This window comes from Scomber scombrus, chromosome 17, assembly GCF_963691925.1.
Source record: "Scomber scombrus chromosome 17, fScoSco1.1, whole genome shotgun sequence".
NCBI lineage: Eukaryota > Metazoa > Chordata > Actinopteri > Scombriformes > Scombridae > Scomber > Scomber scombrus.
In genome coordinates, this window is record NC_084986.1 from 11,843,524 (window position 1) to 11,869,004 (window position 25,481).

Sequence of the window (25,481 nt, forward strand, 5' to 3'; positions counted from 1 at the left end):
GGCACACACACACACACACACACACACACACACACACACACACACACACACACACACACACACACACACACACACACACACACACACACACACACACACACACACACACACACACACACACACACACACACACACACACACAGTTACACATATTTCACAGATAAGCTTCATTGTTGCAACCCTACAAAAGGCAATGTGCACAGAGCTTCCCTCTTCCCTTTCCACGACCACCCAGGTGCTGGTCTGTCTTACACAGACACACACACACACACACACACACACACACACACACACACACACACACACACACACACACACACACACACACACACACACACACACACACACACACACACACACACACACACACACACACACACACACAGAATTGCCTTGCTCAGACCACTTCTGACACACACACACACAGACATACCCTGGGTGTGGCGGTGAGCAGGAACTTGGGTGGCAGTGTGGGCTGGCAGGGCCGCAGCGTGGAGGTGGCAGAATTTCTACTGTGGATGGTTGCATCTGTGTGTCCCATCATGCCGGGTCTGAGGGCTGTGAAAACCAGATCCTGAAGGATACAAAAATGCACAGACATTAAAAGGAATTAGGGTCTGTGTTTTTATTAAGCCCAAAACAAGAACGGAGTGGTTAAAATGTGTTCAGTTTTTTGTTATTTCAAAAACATCACGATTGCAGTTACACCTCCTCCAGGAAAAACAAGAGGTGAACAAACCAAAACCTACAGAGGTACTGAGTGCAACGCTCATGGTTTTTATAAAACAGCTCTGTATATTTACGTTTCAGTGGCTATATGCTTAAAATGTTATGTAAAATTTTAGCTAAATGCTTAAAATGTTATATAAAATGTATGATTACTGGAGCTTATAGGATCTGAACGCTGTATGTCACAGGATAAACTGGATTTCCCATCATGTACTGTAATCGTTTCTGCAAAGACATTTTTGGAAGAGACTCAGTGTGGAATAAATACTTCAATTTTTAAGCAAAAGATCAACGCTGATAAGATTTGATGAATAATGCAGAACTGGGACATGGTAACGGAAAATATTAATATGATGTTTTGTTGCTGTGTCTGTGCTGTGTGAGAAAACACTGAAATGTTGGATACACAGTGCCATCTACTGGCAGAGTTTAAAAAAGACATCTCCACCACTTGTCAGCAGGTACTCATGTCTCTCCATTATTGGGTTTGATGGGATCTAACCTTGACAACAGCAATGCACCAGTGATTAGGAATGAGAATATTTTAAAAGAATAAAACATTGAACTAAATAAATGGATGGATATAGATAAATAAGAGGATACAATAGACAACATTTAGACAGGAGACACACATACAGTACACATATTGTATGGCATTCATCCTACATATATATAAAAAACACAGTAACTATAATCTTGGTAAAAATCTATCAACATTTTAGCATCCACAACATATGGCTTCTAGATTAGTTTCATATTGGAAAGAGCACGGATAGAGACTGATTGACAGGGTGGAGAGGTTTTTCAAAGTTGCCTGGTTCTCTTGATCCCTAAACAGGAGCAAACAGGGGGGGGTTCTTGACCACACTGTCAAGAACACCAGCCAGTGAGAGATGAGCCAAGCGGAGGGGAGAGGCGCTGTGTGCCAGCAACACACAGCTTCAAAAGAAAAATGAGGAGTGGAAAGGAATTGGCATAAACTGTGGGGGTGAGTAATTTTCTAGAAGCGGGAGTGGGAGTCTGGGGTCAGCCTAGTCATACACAACACATATTAGTTCTCCAGGTGTCTGTAAGTTTCTCTCGCTTTCTGTCTCATACTTGGACTTCTCATATCTGATATTTTCTGCTCTTTCGTTCCTTAATCCGCTCGAAGGGGGGAACCTAACACCATGGGCTGTCTACTGACTCAGTGTGATGAGGCCAGGAATGATCCTGATGGCACTTTTTTTCTCCTCTTGAGTAGCTTCCACCCGACAAGTTAAATTAGAATTTGTGTAACATGATATTGTGATGCATATCTGCGAATCGGTAACCTTTTGCTGGGTGAAAGATCTGAGTGGAATGACTAAAACACTCAAGCAGCAGTAGAGTATCATCAGGCTGCTGCAGTTCATTTTCTTCACACGGCTTAGACTGCATATTTGAACCAGCATCAATTTGCTGTACTGTGTCTTCCCCACTAACAATCAAGTTTCCATTATGCCAAATAATACAAAAATAAGTAGAAATACTGTTTGTGCTATTTCAATATAACTCTATTAGTCTGAGCTGCAGATTACTGCACATATGAAAACGTTTGAATTCACCCTCTGACATACATACCTTAACTGACAATACACATGGCCAAGCAGGACAAATGGTGGGTGGACTAAAAATTAAATCAATCAAAATGTACCACTCATTTCTGGTGTTTCACGAAAGCCAGAAGGGAGAAGTGATTCCAAAAAACCTCTGTTTGTTTAATCCCCATAAACTCCAACTGTCATTACAAATGTGAACCATCATTATAGCCTATGGAGTGCTGAAAGCATCTTGGCCAAAAACTGTACCTTTGAGGATTATGCTTCACTGTGCAAGACTTATTTTTTTATGAAAATGAGACCTTAAGAGATTTAAACAAATATAAATGAGAGGAAGGGGGGTTCAATATTGACGTGACAGAGTTGGTGTGACTTGACAACATTTGCAGAAATAGATGTGAAATAGAAGTGTTAAAGGATAATGTAGTGTGTCTTCCCAGAACTTCCCTCTGCAGTAAAGTGGACACAGGCCCTGGAGACATACAGAGGGAGGTACTCGGACAGTGTTTCTGGGTCAGAGGGTTACGGCGGGGGGGGGGGGGGGGATTAAGTTCCACACTGGATCCTGTAGGAGGGTGAGGAAGCCTGGGGCAGAGAGCACGTTGTGTGGTCAAACACTGACTGATGCTCTGGGGACAATTTCAGCATTGTCAGCAGCACATGCCTCCCTGCTGGAGTTTCACCATTACTATCTGTTGCACACCCACAAGTACTGCAGATGGCTACTTAAGAGCTTCTTGCACATACTGTACATCTTAGTCTGTGTGTGTGTGTCTGTATCTGTCTTACCTGTAGGACAGGGCTGGTGTGTGTGTTGGGGAAGGCAGTGGGTCTGTTCAACCACAGAATCAGATCCTTGCGAGACAGACATCTGCTCCTGGGCCGTAACCTCCCCCTGTCCCCCTCCCCTTCTCTGTCTTCCTCCTGCCCTTCTTCTTCGAGGCCAAACAGGCGTTGACAGTGGAGCCGGTATGCAGCTTTCAGGGAGAGAAAAAGGGCTAACCATCTGTAATCGGTGAAGGGAAAGGAAAAAATAATCATGTGAATACTTCATAATGAATTCTGCAATGTAAACTTGGCCACTATCAATTCTTAAACAGCCCTTTCTCTACAGTGAGAACAGAGTACAGAGTAAGCTAGGGTATAACACCCTCAAGAGCTGTTGAACATTCATGGTCTCACTTATTGGAAACAAAAACAAAGAGAGTAACAGATCTGAAGATGAAACCCACCTGACTAAGGTGCCTTGTAGCATGAGATTGGACATCTCGGCTGGTGACACATCGATGAAGCGCAGGAAGGAGAAACAACTTCCTTTGTCATCACCTGGAACAGTAAGTATAGGAAAATAAACCGAAGCAGAAAGAAAAGCAAAATATCAATTGGGAATGATGGAGACGGTAAAGTAGAAAGAGAGAAACTGGAGTGAAACTGAGGTTTGAATGTCAACTGAAAGATATTATCTCAGAATAGGGAAACAAAATGTGCTCACCTTTCCTGTGGAATAGAGACTGCTGGATGTGATTTGGAGAGAAGGGGGACAACAGCACTTGAAGTAATCTATGGAGAGAGACTGGGTTAAATCGCTGGAAATGTACAAAAGACAATCTGATCCCAGTCAGACTCACAAAACGTGTTAATAGCTATAAATTGGATAATAGCTTTTGGTGAGTGAAACTACCAAATTAATAAATGTCCACAAGAACAAAGGTTTGCTGGGAAAAAGTAATTTCACATTATCAAAACAATACTTGTAGGAATTTTGACAGCGCTGTTTTACTTGGATTTGTGTGATTTTGTGTTGAGATAGAGCATCTGTGTGGTGTGACTTACTTGTTCTTGGCCTGGTTGTGTGTGAGGCCATGACGGTAGAGGAACTTAGACATGATGTAGGGCTTGAGGGACATGTGGAAAGGAGAGCGTGTCTCCTGGCGCTCAAACAAGTCGGGGTGATTACACACCTACACACAGATGGTGTAATTAGGAAATAAGCATTACTCATATTTGTTGTAGGACTGTCAAACCAAACATCTTGATTTTTGTTCCCATCAATAAAAATGCAGTGTAAATGTAGTGACAACATCATCTAAACTAATAAACGCTTCACTCATCTAGTAATACTTTATTCTATTTTCACACTCTGTGTGAGCTGCAGGTCCTACCTTCCTGAACTGCATGACCAGGTTCATGAGGGAGGATGTGGTGGTGTGGGACTGCTGGGCCGTTCCCATGGAGGACTGAAGTAGATCCTCAATAGAAATCTTGTTTCTAAGAGCCTGATAGAGCAACCTCTGCCGGGATGTCAGCTGGCAGTAGGTCAGGATCTCGATCTGCAGAGGAAAAGAACAGCAAGTGTGCATAAAACCGAGCTCATAAAACCCCCACCATAACCATCATCTTGTTTCTCCTGGTTGGGTAAATATGAGAAAAGAGATTTACTGTGAAATTCCTGTAAGCACAGCTTGAGTTCGGATCTCTACCAATTTTACTTTTTCCTTTCTTCCAAAGCATATGATTCACATAATTTTCATACTCATTAAACCATTCAGTGACACCTCATGTGCTATGGATCCATGCCCATTGTCATCCTGGAAGAGCCCAATCCCATCAGCATAGAAAATGTGTCATGAAAGGACAAAAGTGATCAGTCTCAACAACTTTGTATTGATTTGCAGTGATCCTTCCCTCTAAGATGAAAAGTGGATACAAACCATACCCCCCCCCACAGCATAACAGAGCCACCAGATCCCCTCACTGTAGGGGACAAGCATTCAGACCTGTACAAGTTTTTCCTTTAATTTGTCATCCGCCTATATATATATATATATATATAAACACACTGTGTAAAAGACAGTTGACATACATAAATTGAGCCTACAGTGAGAACAAAAATATTTCGTTTCTCAATTTAGGATTAGTATGATGTTATGCCTGCTTTAGGTCACATACAGTGTTTACACATGGGCTATGGGACCATGAGCATGAATTTATGGGTTCAGACTTCATACCCTGCTTGACCAATATTCTTTAAACACACATCCAAATCTGTGGTTTTTATCTAGTGTCATGTTTTGATGAAAGCAGGGAAACTGCAACAACAACAACAAACCATAAAACTCGACCATGAACCATGAGTGAACTTCACCAGTCACCAAAACAAGAGAACAGAAGAGGAAGTGGGCTGGCAGAACTGCATGTGGGTACGAACTAAGAGAGTGAAAAAGACAGATGTGGGGGAGTGGTGAACTCTGCCATTCCTCTGACTCTGACTGTGTTTCGAGACTCCCACAGCGTATGAGTGAGTATGTGTGTACCGGGTGTGACAGCAAGAGACCCTGAGTCCAACATCTGTCAAGAGGATCTGCCAGCACAAGCATCACTCACAGGCTTATTATAACACTTTAGGTGTCAGTGAGCTCTACAGGGTGACAGATGGAGGAAGGGTGCAGGTTTAACCAGGAAAGAAAAGAAGTACGGCTATATAATATTGACATTATTATATGATATTGCACTTTTAGAGCTGATACATTTAGACTATCTTTAAAATCTCACCCAATACAATTCATTTTAATGTTCACATATTAGCGTAGACATTTCTTGAAAAATCCAGAATTGATAAATAAATATTCATTTCAACGATTTAACTGCCCGAAAAAAGATGTCTCCTCCTTCACTTTAAAAAAACCCACTCTCAGTGTGTGTGCACTGGTTGCTTCAAGTTTCCACATCACACACAAGTTGCATACTGGACTATGACTGGCTTCCACACCAGTTGTGATGTTACAAATGCCCCTAAGCCCACCCCTAAAACCCTTTTTTTAAATTGACTTTAATTAGTACAGAGAAACTTTCTTCCCTCTGCAGATGACGTTTCCAGTTTAAACTTTGCACACACAACATTCACTTCATACAAGTGAAGCTCAAACTTCAAACTGAAGGAACAATGGGCAAAACTGATTTTTGAGAGGAGAGGGATTTTAAGTTTTAATGGTGCAAGAGAAACTTAGTTTGAGCAAACACAGAAAGTAAAGTTCTTTCGTACCTTGTCCGAAAGCTCGTTTTCCACGTCCTTCTTTATCCTGCGCAACATGAAAGGCTTTAGGATCATATGCAGTCTGGAAAGTTGGTCTGAAACACAAACATCGAACAATTGTGTTATACATATCACACGCAACAGTGAGCACAAATGTTGGCACACAAACAATATTATTTCCTAACAAGTGAGCTGAAAAATATTCTATGTTGTTGGCTGAAAGAGTAGGAAAAACGTAGCCATGGAAAAAATGTTCTTCAGGAGCTAAGAGTCATACTCACTCTCATCGATGGCAGACTTGTTTTCAGCATGGCTCTCAATGTCCTTAGAGAACCACTCGTTAAACTCTTCATGGGAATCAAACAGTGTAGGCATGATGAAGTGGAGCAGGGCCCAGAGCTGAGATACAATAATAACATACAGTTGTCAACAGTTCTTGCACAAACTGCATGTACAAACATACAGACAGATATACGGACAGACAGACAGACACACACACGCACGGACACACGCACACACACAAAACTCACCTCAGCCATTGTGTTTTGAATGGGCGTCCCAGTGAGCAGCAGTCTGTTTCGACACTGGAACTGAAGGAGGATTTTCCACCGGACACTAAAAACATGAAGGGAAATGGTGACTGGAGATAAAGTGTAAAAATTATGAGTTTATTATTTGTATTTAATACTTGCCTTACTACAATCACACCAAGTCTTTGAGAACATTGTGTGACTAAATTTGTACATTTTGGCTAGTGTCCATGAAATGACGTATACTTGTGTTGTTGGACAGATGAACAACTATATTTTCCCCCAGTTTTTCACACTTTTTGTTTCAAAGAACGGTATCTCTTATCTGCATGTATGCAGTTAATTACAAACTCTGTTTCTGATGGCAATTTCACAAATCATAATTTACTAAATGTGTTTAAAAGAAACTTTGCTTTTCCAAACATCCAGCAGCTAACAGGGTATATCCGTGTTACTAGTATAGTATAAAGATATCAACTTGTAAAGACTTGAAAACTAATTGGTATCACTCTGTTTTTGGTAAAAAAATTAGGTTTTTATTGGATAGTTTTGTAAAACAGTATAAAGCCAAATTATAGAAAAGTCTTTTGGATGGTGTTTTTATCTGCTGAAAAGTGGTTGAGTGGTTGAATCAGGAGTAGGAAAATTGCATCAATCAATCTACAAGACTTGGGGGGAAATGGAAAATTAGTACATTGGAGTCCATTCATTGTGAGGGTGCTGCCACATGCAAATTCGCCACTAAGGTCCTCTACACTCTGGAGAAGTATCAACATAACTGACAGGTATAATAAATCTGTAAATCTGTAAATACTGTGAAGTATTTCCTGTTAACATTATAACACACAGGAATCCTGCGATTTGTTTTGGAATCAAGAATTACACGAAACGAGCCACCTTGTTATCACTTTACCTGGTACTGCTTTTCAGTGCCTGGGCCTCATCCAGAACCATGTACTGCCATTTGACCCTCTGGAAGTACTTGACATCCTGGACCACGAGCTGGTAGCTTGTGATCACCACGTGGAATGGTGCATTTTGAGTGTAAAGGGTTTTCTAAACGTGTACACAAATGGCGAGAGAGAAAGAGTTACAGACTAGAAGAAGAAAAGAACTGAGAAATAAAATTTACTGACAACACAACACACTGCCACATTTTCATGACAATGTATCATCAGCTTTGTCATCTTTTCTCTCCTTACCTGGCTCCAAAATTTCCGAATAACTTTGCGATCGTGAGGGTTTCCCCAATATGGCAACACCTGATGGACAAAACAGTCAAGTTAAAAACAAGGAGGAAAAAGTGGCTCTATCCACATATTCAATAATACCGATATCATCACTTGTGTGATTCTATTTCCCCTGATCTACGTTCAAACTCATCTCTTCCAAATCGCTTACATTCATGCCGAGCTACACTGATGTTCCCAGAGAAAATATTTAGGCACAGCATCATGTATCAATCACTGCTTCAGTTCAAAAGCTGTTGATGTAGAGTGTGATGTGAAAAGTTTTACACATCATTACATCAATCCACACCAGCTGTTATTCCATTGTTTTCAGTCAGTCTTGCTTTGAGTGTGCAGGAAGCTTATCTTCAAATTGTGTAATATGGTCTTTTCACACTTCATTAGCAAAACAGACTGGAATTGATTTTTGTTTTAAACTAGCTGAGAAAGTGGGCATACTTGAGTGCTGACCACAACATGGAGTTAAGAATATTAGACTGTGCATGAGTGCATCTGTGTGCATTGAAGCATGGCTGATGGGTTTGATAAATGGTGTTTAGCTTGCAAGAGCCTGTCGAATGTTTGTTAAAAGCATGCCAAAAGATTTTTTTCAAAGCCCCCCCCCCACACACACACACACACAACTTTGTTCTTACGTTTTAAACCAGGCAATGCTATAAATATCCTAATACAATACTGCCCTCTAATGAGCAGTTCTAAAAATGTTTGCATCTCTGAGCACTTTATCCTGAGTGTGTTTGCTTTCTATTGTTTCTCAGCATTTCTCACAAAAGCCACTCTGCACTGGGTTCATTAGAGGGGTGAAAAAGACTCCAGTAAACAGTAGAAATGAGGACGCCAGTATTCCTGCATACATGTTTTTCACAGGTGTTTCCGCTGACGTGCTCATTTAGCAGTGTCATGGATCCTCACCTTGAATTTGGGCACAAAGCGGGTGAACTCCTGGTGCCAGTTGTTGAGCGTGGATGCGGGAGAGATGATCAGGAATGGACCCCAGATGTTGTCTCTCTGTGCAGGGAGACAGAAAAGAGAAAACATGGTCAGCCGCAACAACAGGTGGTCTTTGTGTGAGCACCCAATAACAGGAAGATCTGGAGGAACACAGCATGCATCTTCCTGTCAGCGATACTTCAACACTGAAATGCTCCCATTTCCCCTGATTTCTACTTTCGCTCCCTTTGGAGCGATGAGAGAAAGAGAGATCTAAAGAGCGGGCAAATCAGCTATTCACAACAATGAAATAAGTCATATGACTCATTCAATGAATTATTCCAACACCTGCAAAGAGCCAGAAACTAGGGACTCTTTTAAAGGATGCAGGTGCACAAAGAATCTGGGGGTTAGATGTTTTCCTTCGTCAGAAACAACAGCAAAGACAATTGGATATTCCACAAAGCTTTTCGGAAGTGAAACCCATTGGCCCAGTGCTCTCTCACCTCTGCTAGGTGGGCCAACAGGGCAATACTCTGGACTGTCTTCCCAAGTCCCATCTCATCTGCCAGGATTCCATTGATTCCCTACAGAAAAGAGAGAGAAACACAGAGGAAAAAAATAAAACAGTCAATGTTTATAAATAAGAAAATAATATGGAATCACTTGAATGCCAAAAAAACACTCTGAAATAACTGTAAAACTAAAAGAAACTCCAGAGTGTTGTAATACCATGACATAAGTGTAGCCTGACAAAAACATTAGCACTGAACTCTTTTAGCATTTCAAACTTCTAGCTACAAAATTAACAGATCCAACCTTTATATTTAAAGAAAAAACAACTAAGAGAAACATTAAGGGTTACAGATTTATATATTTTTTTTAATTCCCCCCCAGGAAGCTAGATGGACAGTGGTACCTGTTCATAGAGGTTGGCGAGCCAGTTCATGCCTTTGAGTTGGTAACCCTTGAGCTTGCCGTTGAAGATGGTGGGCTGAGGAATTTCTTCACCTGCGTGTATGGATGGGTTGGCAAGGCTGTAGCTCTCTCCAAATCCGGAGCCGGCGCCTGAGAACGATGCAACAGCTGCATGGAGAGATGCACTGCGGCTGTCCTTCGCCTCCTCGTCAAACATTCGCGTCTGCAGGGAGAGATTTGGCAGTTAGACTGGGGCAGTTTGTGTGTATATGGAAGTGCAATCAGACCTGAATTATCTACTTACTTTTTCTTGATGAATCTTGTAGGCTTCTTTAGCGTTCCTCAAGGCCTGGGACTTGTAGTATTCACTATCTGAAATCATATACAGACAGTTTGTGCATAAAACCATAAATTCCAGTTCAACATCACACTACACATACCCAAAGGAAAATTTGCAAGAAAGACTGACATTCTAAAAGAAATAAATACTGCAATTTCTTTAATAATTATTATCAGAAAATTAATTTTAAATAATTGTCATTACCAATTGTAAATTTGTAATGGGTAGCAATGAGTTATTTGTTGGTTAACAAAGAGTGGCCCTAATCGACCTGCATTATATTTACAGTAGTTTCCAGACTTAAATTAATAGAATTAATTACACATATATTCCTACTGTCCCTAAAAGTGATTCAGTGGGTAGAGACATACAACTTTCACTTATTAACTGACTCTGCTCCAGTTACAGAATAAACTTGAATGAGCAGTTCATACCATAGTCCTCCTGTCCCATATTGACCATAACGCCTCCTCCAATGTCAATTTGTCTCTGCGCCCCACTGTCATCAAGCTTTTTCAGAATTTCCTCCTGAGCTTTATCTCCCCCTGGACCCCCTTTGCTGGCTTTACCGCTCATGAAATGAGCATACAGTTCTGTCTGGGTGATGAGGAAATTCAGTTTACGCTGCTGACGTTTGGCCTGCAAGAGACAAAGACAAAAAAATGTTTATGTATCACTGCTAAAGATGGTTAATATATCCCACATTCCAACCATTCTAAAACGTGTGTTTTTATGTAACATGGCACCTTCCTCTCCACTTACCTCTCTCATCTCCTCGTCAAGTTTACGTTGTTCCAGGGCTTCCTTCTCTGCCCTCTTCCTGTGCTCCTTCTCTACTTTGTCATATTTCTTCCAGTAAAGCATCATCTCCTTGGTGAGCCGGCGAGCCCGAGGTAACGTCTCTTTACAGTTCTTCTGGGCTTGGATAGCTGCACGCCGGACCTCTCGCATGCACTGGTGAGCCAACTGGGGAAAAAAACAAAAACAAAACCAGCTGAACTGTTGTACTGGAGCTTCAATTTAGTCTTTCAAAAATCAAGAAATAAAGAGTTAGTTTCAAGCATCAGCAGAAAGTTTTGATACAATTAAACGCCATGGTAGTGTGTATGCTTGACCGGGACTTACCTTTTTAGCATTGGTCAAGACAAGGTTCTTAGCAGAGGTCTTCTGCTTAAAAGTCTGCAAAATAAGTATAAATAGGACAATTGAGACTAATAAGTCTTGGAAAAATGGTACTGAACACTTCACCAAAAAACAATCATAATTTTTTACCTCTTCTCGTCGTGTCATGCGTACTAACCTTGGGGATCTCCTTTTTGGCGATGGTGAGCCACACCTTGCGTCTACGTGCATTAAGTTGCTCAACGGTAAGATGTTTCTTCTTCACCATGGGCAGCGGAGCATCGTGGGAAAACTTTGCGAAGATCTTGGTGACATAAGGCCGCCCCTCGTCCAGAAAATCTCCCTCTCCCCGTTTCTTTTTCTTCTTCACTTTTTTCAGTTTGGCTAAGAGATGAACAAATTAATAATAACAAATTAATGATAACACATTTTTAATCTTGCCAGCTATTCCAGCAATTACCCAATTATTTTGCTTTGCTGCACTGACACGACTGCAAAAGATTCCTAATAAATGGTTGGGTTTTTTTGTCTTTACCTTTGAACTTTTTCTCATCTTTGATTTTCTTCTTCTTTGGGCCCAATAGATGGCGCTGTTGTTCATAGAAGGAATCATGAGTAGAGAGGAGTCCAGTGCTGTAAAACTGGTACTGGTGAAGCTGTAGAAGAGACAGACAAAAATAAATCAGACAAAAATAAATCAGGAGGATTTTCTATATCATTAGGTGCAGTATTTAACTCTGTGTGTATGTGTACCTCGCGGTCACTGTGGAATTTGCTCTGATGCTGCCTGGTGTAACGGTGTAGTCTTAGCATGTCATGCAGCTCCTCCCGGGACAAACTGAAGTCAGAGTCATCGGAGTCTGTGTCCGAATCTGTGGTGTCGTCACTCAACAGGATACTCTGCAGGAGACAGAGGAGGAATGTGGTTAAAAGAAGCTGAGGGATGTGTAATGGTGCGTAAGGAAGAGGGCGAACACAACAGTAAGATGTTCTATACCTTCAGCCATCTCCTGTTCTTCTTTAGCTTTGAGAAATTGTAGAGGTTTGTTTTATCTGCCTTTTGGTCTGTGGATTTTAAAGAGAGGGTAAATCATCACATATGCAGATTGACGAAGACTGCTGGACGAATGTTTACGAATCGTATCTTTTAGCAGGGAAATAGCAGCAGCAGTGGTGTGCTTGTTTAGTAATATGTCAATAACATAAATGAAAACATTTCAGCAGAGCATGACACAAGCTTGGTGACAAAGGCAGACTGATCAGAAAGAAATACAAGAAGAGAGATGGATATATCTTACCTTTACCTTGCAGAAGAACTCCATTGAGCGGCTTACCCTCTGCCAACCCTTCCCCTTGCTCACATGGCTCACTTTTCACTGTCAAAGCTGTATGTTGAGTGGAGGGGTCCAGGGAAAGGCCTGTTCCCAGTGCACCATCGCTGTCATCACTGTCATCACTAGAACATGAAATATGTAGCTGTAAGCCCAGTGTTCTTCGTTTCATTCTGTATATTTGTATTCTTCTTTTTAGTGATGAGTGTGATTGAATAAATACTGCATTCATGAGGGATACAATGTAATTACATTTTGGCTTGTCCACATTCAAGCAAGTGCTGTCTTTCAACTTGAGCACTTACTGAAACTGATCCATAATGTGCCCAGAAATAAATCTGTGTCTTAGAGCAACAAGTGTGTGTCCATCCCCAACTCTCTTTGTCTGTACCTGGTTATGTCTCTGTTGAAGATTGCGGCAGTGTGGCGCAGGAAGCTATCCAGCCTCAGGGATCTTTCCAAACGCTGCAGGTAGAGAGGTTTGGCCAGGCCAGAGCTCCCTGATGCTCCAGCATCCAGCCGGCCACCCTGCCCTGACGCCATACAGCACGGATACCTCTGCCCAGCTGGGCAGGAATTTTTACTGAAGGGAGACAAGTGGGGTAGAGGAGACAGAAAATAAGACACGCAGACAATTCAAGGTCTGAAAAAGCAGCACAGAAGACTATAAGACAACTAACATCCCTGATGTTTTATAGTAATGCACCTTAATATTAGCCAGAATTTTAAGTATGAAGGTTCATGCCACTCAAAGGATTTGTAAATTGTTCATGGGAAGCTCAGAATCAGTTGCTTAATTTTTCCTCTGCCTTCCTAATCCAGATTAGCTCTCCTTCTAGCCTGGCTATAGACCTCTCTACTACCATCTATATCTCAGATCCTCTTATGGTAATGAAATAGCCATTTAGACAGAATATCAGGCTGCTCTCCTCCAATGGCTGGGCTTTGAGTCTGGTGCCTGCATGGGCCACTGTGTATCATATGTATATGTATATGTATATATAGTGGACCTACCTTCTCAGTAAGGAATGTCATTATTCTTGATTCCAAGATTAATGGTCAGACAAAGGTAAAAAAACCCTACAAAAAAAAGAAATCCCCAGTCACAAACACATGTCCAAAAGACAATAATAAAGTTTTTCTATGGATGTGTTAGTGGTTCTGTTTATTTGGAGTTTGTTTATTGTGAGCTAATGATTTTTAAATAAGCATGTTTTTGTCATAGTTTGTTCACACATGAAAAATCTAAAAGCACACTACTACTATAACTTAAAATGTGCAACGTTCCTTATTAAGATAATTGTACTTTAAATGTATTTTTAAGCACAATAGCTTCATTTCCCCCCCTAATTTCCCAATCTTGTTTGTATCATAAACAATAAATATGTAAGTTTAGCCATTGCATTGCATACAATTTTCATGGCACTTAAGTTTAATAACGAGTCAAACTAGACATATTCAAATGTAAATAGTTTAATTTCACCCAAATTTGAGTTTAGCGTGTAATTCTTTGGGCGCACATGTGATTGTTCTGACAGCTGCATGATAAACTTGAGTCAATACTCCTCTTTATGTTACATATTCACTTGACTTTTATGAGACAAGTTCACTACATCACGTGTGTGAAGATGCAAGAACTAAAGTCAAACAAGAGCATGAAGGGGTTTTTTTTAATGAGGGGGGGGGGGAAAGGGTGAAAGCTGTGCCAATCTTAACATATTTATGTCGCTATCATGTCGCTATGTTAAGGTGAGCTAGCTAGTTAGCAAATCCGAGCTAGCGTTAGCCACCTTGGATGATGCATTAGGGTTGTAGCTATTTTAGCTTGCAAGCTAACGACCGTTAGTTTACCATCAATGATAGTCAAGGGTCACACTGACAGTTTACTGCTTCAAGTAAACCTAATTAATTATATCAAATGAGCGTCGGTGGTCGTTTTCCTAATCCTTTAGAGCCTTTGTTACCAGAGCGACTGCTTCCTTGCTAACTCGCCTTTAAGCTTTTCATCATTATGGTTAGCATATGAAACACCGAGACGCTTTGACACAGACGTCCTCTCACACCATTAATATGAAGTATTCAAATCGGCCCTGTCTCTTTAAGGCCACCACCTCCCTGCCTAAACAATCTATTATGATATATTCGTTTTAATAGCGTTTCTTTAGCTTGGCTAGTCGCGTCGCGGCCGTAGCAAGGCCCTCTGCCCGCGCCTCTGGTAGCCTCGCTGCGGACCCGAGCGGGGACTCGGTCGCCTTGGTGAACGAATGATCCCCATGTTTTAATTCTTTCTCCCTCCCGGCCATCTTCCCCCCGTTGCTCCTTCGCCATAACAACCACCAAGGAGTCTCTCACCTCGGCCCCGTGTCCCCCCTTTGCCGTCTCTCGTCGCCGCTGCCGACTCTCTGTTCTCTGACTCCAAAATGGCGGTTTGAGGCGCCGAGCGAGTCTGTGAGCTTTGAGTCGGCAGCAGCAGCGGAGAGGCGGCCACTTTCTGTTACTGAGAGAGCAGAGACACGACGCCATGGCGAGGGTACAGCAAGGAGCAGGCATTTTAATCAATCCCAGAGAGAGGGACGCTTGCTCTTTGACGTCTCCGGAGACAAGACTCAGCCGATAAATGCCAGCAGTATTTGATTTTCATGCAATTAACTACACTGTGAAAATGTATGGCGTACCAGGGTGCATATGCTCAAGTACTACAAATGTGTCGATGAATTTCCGAAGTCGATTAATAGTGTCTGCTCATGGCGAAGATTACCGAGCGACGTCTTACGTCATCAGAAGGGAACTCCGTTTTAGGTAAGCTGCTGTACATCCATGACAAGGTGAGGCAGTTGGACACCCACAGAGAAATATGACAATTATTTTAGAAAAAAAACATTAAACACAGTAAACTATGAAAAAAATATATAATTGTATATATGAATGTATTAACATCCACAGTGGTAATGATTATATGACACCAGCAGACTCATGCAGCTGGTAGGGATCCAAACAATCATGCTTGTTGTCACAGTGGCCTAAAGCTTACACCCAAACCTCCCACCTTGCTAAATCTCTATATTGCACAGATTATACTCTTTCAACACATCATTTTCCCTTGTGCTGCACAAGTATAGTCATGTATGTAGCTATTATGCTTTGCCTTCTCATTCTCCTCTTTCAGCTCCCAGGTGTGCTGGTTGTACTCCTCCAGGGAGCTGCAGATGCCCTTCCGAGAAACTGATGAATTATTTTTCTCATTACAACTGCTTAAAAAAACCTGACATTTCTTTGTTAAATATTTATTGCACATTTAACAACCAGAGTGATCAGAACTGACAAGCTTTAATATAACAGAACTGAATTGCAAAACAGTCAATACATGTAGAGTTTGTTAATCTTACCCAGTTTGATTTTTTAGATAAACACAGAGCTGTAGAGTGGAGATGCTGAGCCGAGCTTGGAGGAACAAATATTGTCTAAGTGCATGTTTCATTTTTGGACCAAACAAGAGCATAATGTAATGCAATGAATAGATGTATAGTGCAGTTATATCCGATTTGAGCGTTCAAATCATTTTAATCATCATTATAATTATAGGTTCAGGCACGTGTGAGCACTGTGCAACCCTGACGTCAATTTACATTACCATATTGTCTTGTATCATTGTCCACAATGTACACTTGTGTATCTTTCACTAGAAGCTCCCATACAAAGTGCAAAGATCTTAAAAACAGCTTAAAGTACTGTCAACAAAATAAGTGCACTCTGTAGAGAATAACTGAAGCTGATACAGTTTATAGTAGTAGTCACCACCAGCAGGCAATCAGGTGGATGTGTGTATCCTCTAAATGGATCTGTCCTACGGATGGTGCATTTTCACTGACATATGGATGGTGGGCTGACATGTCTTTTCACAGTGAGAGGAGGGGAGGCCTCATTCATAGCCAGCTGGATTTCTCCTCCTCAAATTTCAGTGGATCAATGAAAGGCTTGTCGATGGTCTTGATCATCAGTTCGCCGCAGTACACGCATTCAGACGCAATGACGTCATCAATGTCTGATTTTATCTGCTCGCGGCTAGTGCCCGCATTGCCTTTCCCCAGGCTGGAAGTGTCTCCATCGTCCCTGGGCGCTGGGCGGTGGCGAGACTTGGATGACTGTGTGGATGTTGCCAGCTTCTTCTGCAGCTCCTCAAGACGATTCTGCTTATATGTTGACAGCTGAGGGGTCACTTCCTAGAAGGTGGAAGAAAAAAATGGGCATTTGGGAATTATTACCACACTGCTATAACATCTTAAAAAAAACATTTAAATAAAGTTTAAAACAGAAGTTAATATTTTTTTTAATAAAATAAAATAGACATATTGATGATTCAATACTACCACTTTGAATTAGTGAAAAAGCTGTATGGAAGCAGCCTTGAACAGTTACCTGGAACAAGCAGTCATAATGGAACATGTGTCCACACAGGAAGAGATAGAAGGGCCTGTTGAGCAGTGGAAAGTCACAAGCTGCACACTTTTCTTGGGAATCCACCACGCCATACTTGTTCCTCATTTCCTGGATGTCCTCTCTGATACGTTTAGCGCTCTCTGTGGCCTCCTCCATTTCCTGCTTCAGCTCCTCAATGTGCTGGTTGTACTCCTCCAGGGAGCTACAGATGGCCTCCTGATAACCCAAACAGATGATTAGGTAAATTGATCTGAATGTTAACCGTACACTAAGCAATCTTTACATCTATCATTACTGACTGAATGGGAATTTAATAACTGGTATCAATAAGGGACCATCGTCTGAACTCACCTGATTGGTCAATAAAGTGATTAAAAGAGTAGACCTATATTTTATTTATTTCATGTTTTTCCCTTATTAATGTAAAGGTGAGGAAACACTGTTACAAACCTTAAAGTGATCAATGGTGACAAAGTCAGGGAAGAATGGCAGGATGTCTTCAATCTTGAGCAGGTTACAGCTGGACAGACAGTTCATGGCTTTTTTTACATCTTTCTCCTCTTGCACCACGTGCCGGGCAATCTTCAGCCAAAGCTTTTTTCTCAGCTCCTCGTCATCCTCGGGCAAGTCAGCACATGACTTGGCCAAGTCTACATCTACCTATGGACAGTAAATAGTAACTAACCCAGTTAGTGGCACTTTTCAACTTTTATCAATGATTACAATGAGTTGTTTTTTTTAAAAGATTACTTTGAATTACTGGAATAATTACTCCATATATGATTATATCGATACAGATTTCATGTTTGCTTGTTATTAATATGTTTAAATATGTTAAAATACTGACCCAAAAACATACATCACTTACTTGCAAAGCAAGATCCACTGCCTCCTCATACAGTTCCATAATCCTATACACCAGGACACAGGCCCTGAGGTAGCCATTTTCTGCACACAGCCTGAGAGCATACTTCAGGTCATAGTGGATCTCTGAGGCATGTGTTCCTGCCTGCTCTAGATACCACAGCAGAGAGTCCGGCTTGTATTTGGCATAGAGAGACAGCAGGTAGTTATGGATTGCCTCCTCAGTCACAGTCAGCTCATACACACAGAACTCCATGTAACGGATGGTTTCACTGATCTGCTGGGTGCTGCCCATCTGGCTGTAGTTCATCAGAGCTGGGATGAGCTTCTTTGGGTCCAGCCGCTTGCCCATCTGAATCCAGGCATCTACTACTTTTTTGGGAATATGCTGCATAAGCACTGGGGAAAACTTGTAAAAAAGCTTCTCATCACAGTGCTTGGAGAGCACATCCAGAGCAGCACTGTAGTCGTCATGTTGACAGTAGTGGGATATCACCCTCTCATAGTCCTGCATGACGACTGAGAAGTAAACCATGTCGTCCACGTTACCGTGGCTGGCCAGCAGGTCATATATGGTGGTGCGGTTGTTGAACAGGCATTCCTTGTGCTTGGAGGTGCTGAGGAACTGGCGGAACTCATCACGGGTCTCCTGGAAGATGATGGTGTTCCCATCACTCTCCAGGAGACCGAGCCGGTTCAGGTACAGCTCTGCTAGCCAGGTGACAAGCAAGGTGATCTGTGTTCTCTCACTCTGTTTGAGATTATTTAGTTTCTTTAGCAAGAACTCCTTCAAGGCCTCTTCTTGTTTGGCTTCGATGAACTTGAGCGCTATCTCTTCAAAGTAGTTCTGTGTCAGCGCGTAGCACTTGGCACTCTCAAGGTATCGCTTGTTCTGGAAGCAGTACTCCGCCTCCTTGGCCAGCACCATGTCCATGCACTCAGGCCGGTCACGACAGTACTCTTTGGCCAGATCAAATTTATTCATGCTCATGTACATTTGCCAGACGTCCCTGGCCTCACGCTGGATGTGGTACCGAAAGACTGCCCGCTCGGTGTAGATCCAGACCAACCCACCAACAGGGTCCTTGATCATCTTTTTAAGAGAACCAAATTTATCTGGGAACACGTCCTCATATACCACCTGTCCATTCAGGGTGCAGATGGCCTTAACTCGGTCGTGAAGCAGGAGCAAGAAGTGGAACTGTGTCAGCACAATGGAAATAGGTTTGTTGCTACTAAGGTCAATGTCCGGGGTGTACTCCCATACCTGTGTGATTGTGACAGAGACGAAACAGGGAAGGAAACACAGAGAAATTATGAGAAACATAAAGATAAAGAGAACAAAGGTGAGTGTAAGGAGGGTAGAATTAAATATTATTGTCTTTTAACTTTCACACACACGGATGTTTACCTGCACATCACTCAGCAGGGAGTCAGGCCTGACGTAGTCCAGCTGCCCATAAAGAACTCCATTACCCATCATCCAGGCGAATGCTTTAGGGGAGGTGCGAAGCTTTGAGGTATAGAACGTGATCTCACTGTAGCCCATGTTAGCTGGGAACTCCTGGAAACTGGGCAGCAGATCCTGGTTCTGGCTGAAGATGGAGCTGTAGCCTTGCTGTTCTGACCCTTCAGCCACCTTACCCACAAACTGGAACAAGCGTTTGCGGGTTGTGGCGATGATGAAGTACTTGTTCTCCAGGCCTCGCTCAACCTCCAGGCAACAGACTGGTGCTGGCTTCCCATCCTCCTCCAGGTAGTGGACCTGCCTCAGGAGAAGAAGTGTTGTTTAGTTGCATGCAAAAAGGCAGGCAGCTTTATTTATATAATGCATTTCATACCCAGGGGCAACTCAATGTGCTTTACATAAAACAAACATTTAACAGTAAGAATTGGAAACAAAAAACATAAAAACATGCAATTTGAAAAACAAAAATAAAACCCAATAATAGTAAAAACATGGGAACATTAAAACATCCAATTAAAAACAAAACCCCCCACTATAATAAAAAAAACAACAACCAAAGAACAGAAAAGTAGAAAACTAGACTAGAATAGAGCATTAAATATAAGGTTGCAGCATAAAATAATGGTTTGATTTAAAATCATTAAAAGGACATACAGTGCAAATGAAAGATTAAAATGTAAAGTGCTTTAAAAGAGCTCAATCATAAGCACAGGAGAAGAGAAGTGTTTTTAACCTGGATTTAAAAATATTCACAGTTGGGGCTGATTTCAGTTCTGCTGGTAGTTTGTTCCAGTTGTGTGCAGCATAACAGCTAAAACCTGCTTCACCATGTTTAGTCTGAACTCTGGGCTCCACTATCTGACCTGAGTCAGTAGATCTCAGAGCCCTACTGGGTTTATATTCTACTAACATGTCATTCATGTATTCTAAACCACTCAGTGATTTGTAGACCAGTAGCAGAACTTTAAAATCTATTCTATAGCTGACTGGGAGCCAGTGTAAAGACTTTAGAACTGGAGTAATGTGCTCTGATCTCTTTGTTCTGGTTAAAACTCAAGCTGCAGCATTCTGAGTGAGCTGCAGAGGAACAGGAAGAAATCAAACATGTAGGTCACTATTTTTAAATACATCCATATGAATGAGCCTGACATTTTCCACAGAGATAGTAGAAAGAAATGTACAAACAACATCTGCAGTCTGAAGTGCAAAGTTTTGCACATTCAGATGACTGGGGAATATTGTTGTAGTTAGAACAGTCAAAACCACAGTTATGAAAATGATAAACTGTGCTGACACTAGCTAACACAGATCAAATCAATCTAGTGATGGCACAATAATAAAATGTCCCCATGGAGCACATACTAAACACTGATTGTTAAAGGTGATCACACATGCTCTGACCTGTCTGAAGTACTGGTCTGGATTGGTGTTGAACAGACTTCCCTCAGTTGCAGAGATCTCAGCCTCAAAGATGTTGCCTTGACTGGTGCCAACTAGGATGGGTCCTGTGTTGGTCTCGTTGCCCAGCAGCTTGTTCCAGCCCACACTCTCAATGAGGTGGCCTCTCCACCGCGACAGACTGCGCACCTTCTGGGTGTTCCTGTTGAGGTACAGACACTCACTGGTGGTCAGGCTGATCAGCAGATGGGAGCCTGCAGTGGGAGAATATGGAGGAGGGCATAGCTGTTGTGGTTAATAAGAAATAACATGACATGACAGTAAAGTCATAAATCTTGCAGTTGCATCAGGCTCATAATTCGAGGGCCTGTGGCACTGTTGTTACTGCTCTCACTCATTTATCTAATTAAATAAAAATTATGATAGAGGGCAGAGCCGACAGGGATCTTGCGGACTATGCTTTAGGAGGACAATCTGGATCAACCGACTTACTAACATTGCAGCCTCACTCACCTGTGGGGTCCAGGAACAGTCTGTGCACTTTACTGTCATCTTTTCTTCCCAATTCAGTCTGATTAGGTTGATCTGGCTTGGCCAAATCAATCCTGGATGGGACAGAGCATGAACACACGTCTATCAGCACCCTTAACATCTCAATACACAACAATAGTTAACAGTTGATGAATACTAAACACAGTGAATGGTAGTCATTAACTACAACGAATGCAATCAAAATATACAAACACAGTGTTTTCAATGCTTATGATAGTGTTATTTGCCTCAGCAGGGTGTCCTTTCCCAGACTCATGCACAGCTGATTGTTGCACACTGCCAGGTGGTTTATCTTCTCAGGTGGTGTAAAATCGATCCTCTGCTTGTTGAATATTGGCTTCTCTTCCTCAAGTCTCACATTCACAAAGCCTGACGATAGGGAACAAGTCAACAAGATGGCTGCATTAAGCATTATACGTTAGCATTTAATACACACTAATAAAAATGGTAAGAATCGTTGCATGAAGCTAATCAGAAACAACATCTTCAGGGAGGGGACCAGGGACCCAGCCCCCCCTCTTACCTGAATGTGTTATCCCGATGTTGGCACTTGAAAGGCGCTGCGCACTTTGCCTGGTGTTTTGCGAGTCCTCATACTCATCGAGAATTGAAGCCATTGTTTAAAGTACCCTTCTTTATCTAATGTTGATACCCGAAAATGAATTTACTCTTCAAGAGACAGGCGGACAGTCTAAGACGACATGGCTAAACAGCTAACCAGCTAACCAGCTATCACAGCTTGCATACGTTCAGGACTACCTCACTAGCGTCTTTCCTCTCTTCACCTGCGTCTGGGCTGATAATAAAAATGCAAAAATACACTGCCGCATGCATAAACACCGGAATATATGAAATTTCAATCATTCATGGTAACAACTAGCATAGCTTCCGAGTGTACAACGCAGGGTGGACCAGGACAATCAGGTGACCCATGAATCATGTGATCACATTTGATGTAGAGCTCATCTCTGGCGCTTGGGGGCGCAGTTTGCCCAATTTTAGAGTGAGTGGTGTTGTCATGAACTAATAATTAAAAAGAAAGTAGGATTAAATCTCACTACTAAACAGTAGTGAGATTTAACTGAGTGCATTTACTACTGTACTGCATTCATATACACATTTATATAAGAACTACCCATATAGCCTGTAAAGTTCAAATTAGCTGCACCTCAATAATACTTCTTATACACATTAAATTATAGGTTCACAATGTCTTAAAACAAGGGTCAGGTGTCTATGTAAAAACTGAAAGAGGTTTTCCTTGCTGTAGTCATTCCCCCTGTTAATACTGGCTGTTAAAATATCTCCTTCAAATGTGCTTTGTAATAAGGGGCCAAACTCCAGTGTGTATACCAAGTGGATGTATGACACATTTAGTCTTTTTTACCATAAAAGTTCCTCTTTGTGGTTCCTCAGACAGTGGTTCCCCGCTGAGCTGCAATATGGCAGTATATTAACTAAAAGAGGCACTGAAAGAATGTAAAGTTGAAATAGGCTATAGCTACTTAATTAGTCTTATTTGGATGGCTGAAACTTCATATTAGCTGCAGATAAACTTTTGCAAACAATGAGGTCTGTGGATGTTGGTCCACATCATATAAGTACATTGTGAAGTAGTATTAAGACTTTGAAACAACAACAACAAACATCTATCTATCTAATCTAGCAAACTCTTCTTTATTTTTATTTTTCTCGGTGGGTGTGTCTATGCAAATCACTAGCTACCTGCTTGCACTAAAACGTCGCACCTCACATGTCAGCCAAAGCAGGACAGACAGGCTGTAGGACACGCACTACTATTCAGCTCGCTCAGTATCTAGTCTCGCAGAGGTCAAAGACAGCAGCTGCAAGTCTGTATTCAGAAGTTTAATGTGCGGCTCGACATGCCACCTCACATGGATTACTTTTACCACGAGTCCCGAGTCCCCTCTGCTTGCGGGCTCACCCGGGAGGATGAGCTGGAGCCCGGCGTCATCAGCTGTATGCTGGTCGGAGACGGCGCCGTCGGGAAGACCAGTATGATTGTGAGCTATACTTCCAATGGATACCCAACAGAGTACAAACAAACTGGCTTTGATGTATTCTCCGGTGAGTGATCATACACTAGTAGTCTACATGAATGTATATCTTGCCTTCTGCTATTAAAAATGTAGAGAGGAAATAACATAAAGCTGCATGAAATATGATGCGTTTACTTTCAGTGTGGGGATAACACCGATTTTTTTTAGGGACTTTAGGGACTAAGTAATGATGCTTACAAGTTTTATAGCCATATAAGTGTGAATATGTTACTCTGAAAACATTCTGAGGATTAAATGTGCTTACTGACACTTAGTTTTTATTGCCACATAATCATTTGATATTAGGGCTTAACTATAAATGTATGTGTTTGATTTGATGTATGTGTGTTTGTCATTTTGCTGTTTGAAACTTAGTGTTTTAAAGCATATGTCTGAAATCAAGTGGATTGAAACTGACTGGTAACTGGTTTTTTACAGGTCAGGTCCAAGTAGAAGGATCTCCGGTCAAAGTTCAGCTTGTGGACACTGCTGGACAGGTAAGACTCTTTTTGTATGTTTAATTGTTTGTTTTTTTTCTCAAGAAATCATGTAGGCAATTTTTACAGTTTTATTTTTACAAGTGTTTAAGTAGTGATTCATCATTTATTTTTTACATAAATTATTAAACTAAATTATAGTGATTATAAACATAATATGGGATTGTTTCTGGTTTTAAAAAATAGTATATGGGATGCACTATGCAGATACAAACCCTGTCACATGTTTTCTTCATTCTATCTGTGACTCAGTAACAAGATTTCACCCAGAATGGTGAATGGTGATCTTATCTAGACATTGTAGTTAGTCAGTCTTTTCCACTCATTCCTCGGTCATACCTGGTCACAGTTTGATTGACACTAACTTACTTTCTTGTCTTCATGTTCCATTCAGGAAGAGTTTGATGAATTCAGGGCACTCTCCTATGCCCACACAGACGTCTTTCTCCTGTGCTTCAGCATGGTTAACCCCAGCTCATTTCACAACATCACCAAGAAGTGGGTTCCAGAGATCCGGGCTTATAATCCATCCTCACCCATTATTCTCGTTGGGACTCAATCGGACCTCTTACTGGACGTGAACGTCCTCATCAACCTGGACCAATCTAATGTCAAACCAGTTCTGAGTTCACGGGCACGGGGCATGGCGGACAAGATCAGGGCCACAGACTACATAGAGTGTTCGTCACTCACGCAAAAGAACTTGAAAGAGGCGTTTGATGCAGCCATCTTTGCGGCCATCAAGAGCAAAACCCGCAAGGCCAAGAAGAGGAGGTCCTCTGACAGACGCACTAAAGCTTTCTCCAGGTGCAGCTGGAAGAAGTTCTTCTGCTTTGTCTGAACTCAGACTGTTAACCCTATGGGTTATGGACAGAACTTTTATTTATTACAAAGTCTTACTTTCGCTTGATGCCATCCATCCCATCTGTGGCAGTTTTGCATCCTTCCCTGTTAAGTATTTGGCTTACTTTACTCTCGGATGCCAAATGGTGCAAGGGAAACAAGATATGAGCACAGTGAGCATTGGGAACTAACATCTGTGGAGACAGCAGAGAGGATTCTGGGTCAGTCTCAGCCAGGATCTGGTTTCAAACTATGAGAAATAACTCAGGACAGCAGCGTTGTTTACATTATATTGAAATTTTTGATTGTTTTAGGTCAATAGAAGAAAATAGCCACTGTTGAGCTAGTTGAGGAGAAAGTGAGAAATTGTGGGGGAGAATAGATCAGAAGAGCACACATTTAAAAAAAGACCATCATGGACATCATGTAAATGCTTTAAATTTGCATAGTGTGCTTTGCTGCCAACTGCAGTCTTTAATGCAGGCAAGAGAGAAACAGAAAGTGTGAGGGCTGTTTGAGCAGATGGGCGTTAGCCACTTCTCTACTGTGTTTTTGCTGTCTGGCTACACCAGCCTATTTATATGCAGCAGCTGCAAGTT

At 41.7% G+C, this 25,481-nt stretch overlaps 3 protein-coding genes across 4 annotated transcripts in view; 1 reads left to right on the forward strand and 2 right to left on the reverse strand.

Annotated features, from left to right (window-relative positions):
- ino80 (INO80 complex ATPase subunit) overlaps positions 1 to 15,176 on the reverse strand; it is a 36,941-nt gene extending 21,765 nt beyond the window's left edge. The window contains exons 1-26 of one of the 2 annotated variants that reach the window (XM_062436756.1): positions 15,116 to 15,176; positions 13,778 to 13,843; positions 13,155 to 13,346; positions 12,737 to 12,888; positions 12,430 to 12,497; positions 12,186 to 12,332; positions 11,968 to 12,088; positions 11,611 to 11,816; positions 11,436 to 11,489; positions 11,073 to 11,276; positions 10,745 to 10,949; positions 10,275 to 10,342; positions 9,972 to 10,193; positions 9,559 to 9,639; positions 9,035 to 9,130; positions 8,075 to 8,134; positions 7,786 to 7,928; positions 6,873 to 6,957; positions 6,624 to 6,741; positions 6,352 to 6,437; positions 4,472 to 4,639; positions 4,143 to 4,270; positions 3,802 to 3,869; positions 3,542 to 3,635; positions 3,099 to 3,315; positions 434 to 574 (exon numbers count right to left, since the gene is read on the reverse strand). In XM_062436756.1, the coding sequence (XP_062292740.1) occupies positions 434 to 574; positions 3,099 to 3,315; positions 3,542 to 3,635; positions 3,802 to 3,869; positions 4,143 to 4,270; positions 4,472 to 4,639; positions 6,352 to 6,437; positions 6,624 to 6,741; positions 6,873 to 6,957; positions 7,786 to 7,928; positions 8,075 to 8,134; positions 9,035 to 9,130; positions 9,559 to 9,639; positions 9,972 to 10,193; positions 10,275 to 10,342; positions 10,745 to 10,949; positions 11,073 to 11,276; positions 11,436 to 11,489; positions 11,611 to 11,816; positions 11,968 to 12,088; positions 12,186 to 12,332; positions 12,430 to 12,497; positions 12,737 to 12,888; positions 13,155 to 13,306 (3,084 nt within the window). In that variant the 5' untranslated portion in view covers positions 13,307 to 13,346; positions 13,778 to 13,843; positions 15,116 to 15,176. Of the gene's footprint in view, positions 1 to 433; positions 575 to 3,098; positions 3,316 to 3,541; positions 3,636 to 3,801; positions 3,870 to 4,142; positions 4,271 to 4,471; positions 4,640 to 6,351; positions 6,438 to 6,623; positions 6,742 to 6,872; positions 6,958 to 7,785; positions 7,929 to 8,074; positions 8,135 to 9,034; positions 9,131 to 9,558; positions 9,640 to 9,971; positions 10,194 to 10,274; positions 10,343 to 10,744; positions 10,950 to 11,072; positions 11,277 to 11,435; positions 11,490 to 11,610; positions 11,817 to 11,967; positions 12,089 to 12,185; positions 12,333 to 12,429; positions 12,498 to 12,730; positions 12,889 to 13,154; positions 13,347 to 13,777; positions 13,844 to 15,115 lie in introns of both variants that reach the window. The other variant, XM_062436755.1, reaches the window with a different exon arrangement.
- Positions 15,177 to 16,046: 870 nt separating this feature from the next.
- vps18 (VPS18 core subunit of CORVET and HOPS complexes) lies at positions 16,047 to 22,388 on the reverse strand. The gene is made up of 9 exons (XM_062436757.1): positions 22,006 to 22,388; positions 21,710 to 21,851; positions 21,444 to 21,535; positions 20,934 to 21,184; positions 19,476 to 19,829; positions 18,069 to 19,331; positions 17,651 to 17,860; positions 17,180 to 17,416; positions 16,047 to 16,983 (listed from the first exon to the last, which is right to left on the reverse strand). The coding sequence occupies exons 1-9, from the start codon at positions 22,097 to 22,099 to the stop codon at positions 16,687 to 16,689; spliced, it is 2,940 nt and encodes a 979-aa protein (XP_062292741.1). The 5' UTR covers positions 22,100 to 22,388; the 3' UTR covers positions 16,047 to 16,686.
- A 977-nt stretch (positions 22,389 to 23,365) lies between these two features.
- On the forward strand, positions 23,366 to 24,919 carry rhov (ras homolog family member V). The gene is made up of 3 exons (XM_062436759.1): positions 23,366 to 23,570; positions 23,981 to 24,039; positions 24,434 to 24,919. Exons 1-3 carry the CDS (start codon positions 23,366 to 23,368, stop codon positions 24,878 to 24,880), a joined length of 711 nt encoding a protein of 236 aa, XP_062292743.1. The 3' UTR covers positions 24,881 to 24,919.
- The last annotated feature ends 562 nt before the right edge of the window (positions 24,920 to 25,481 follow it).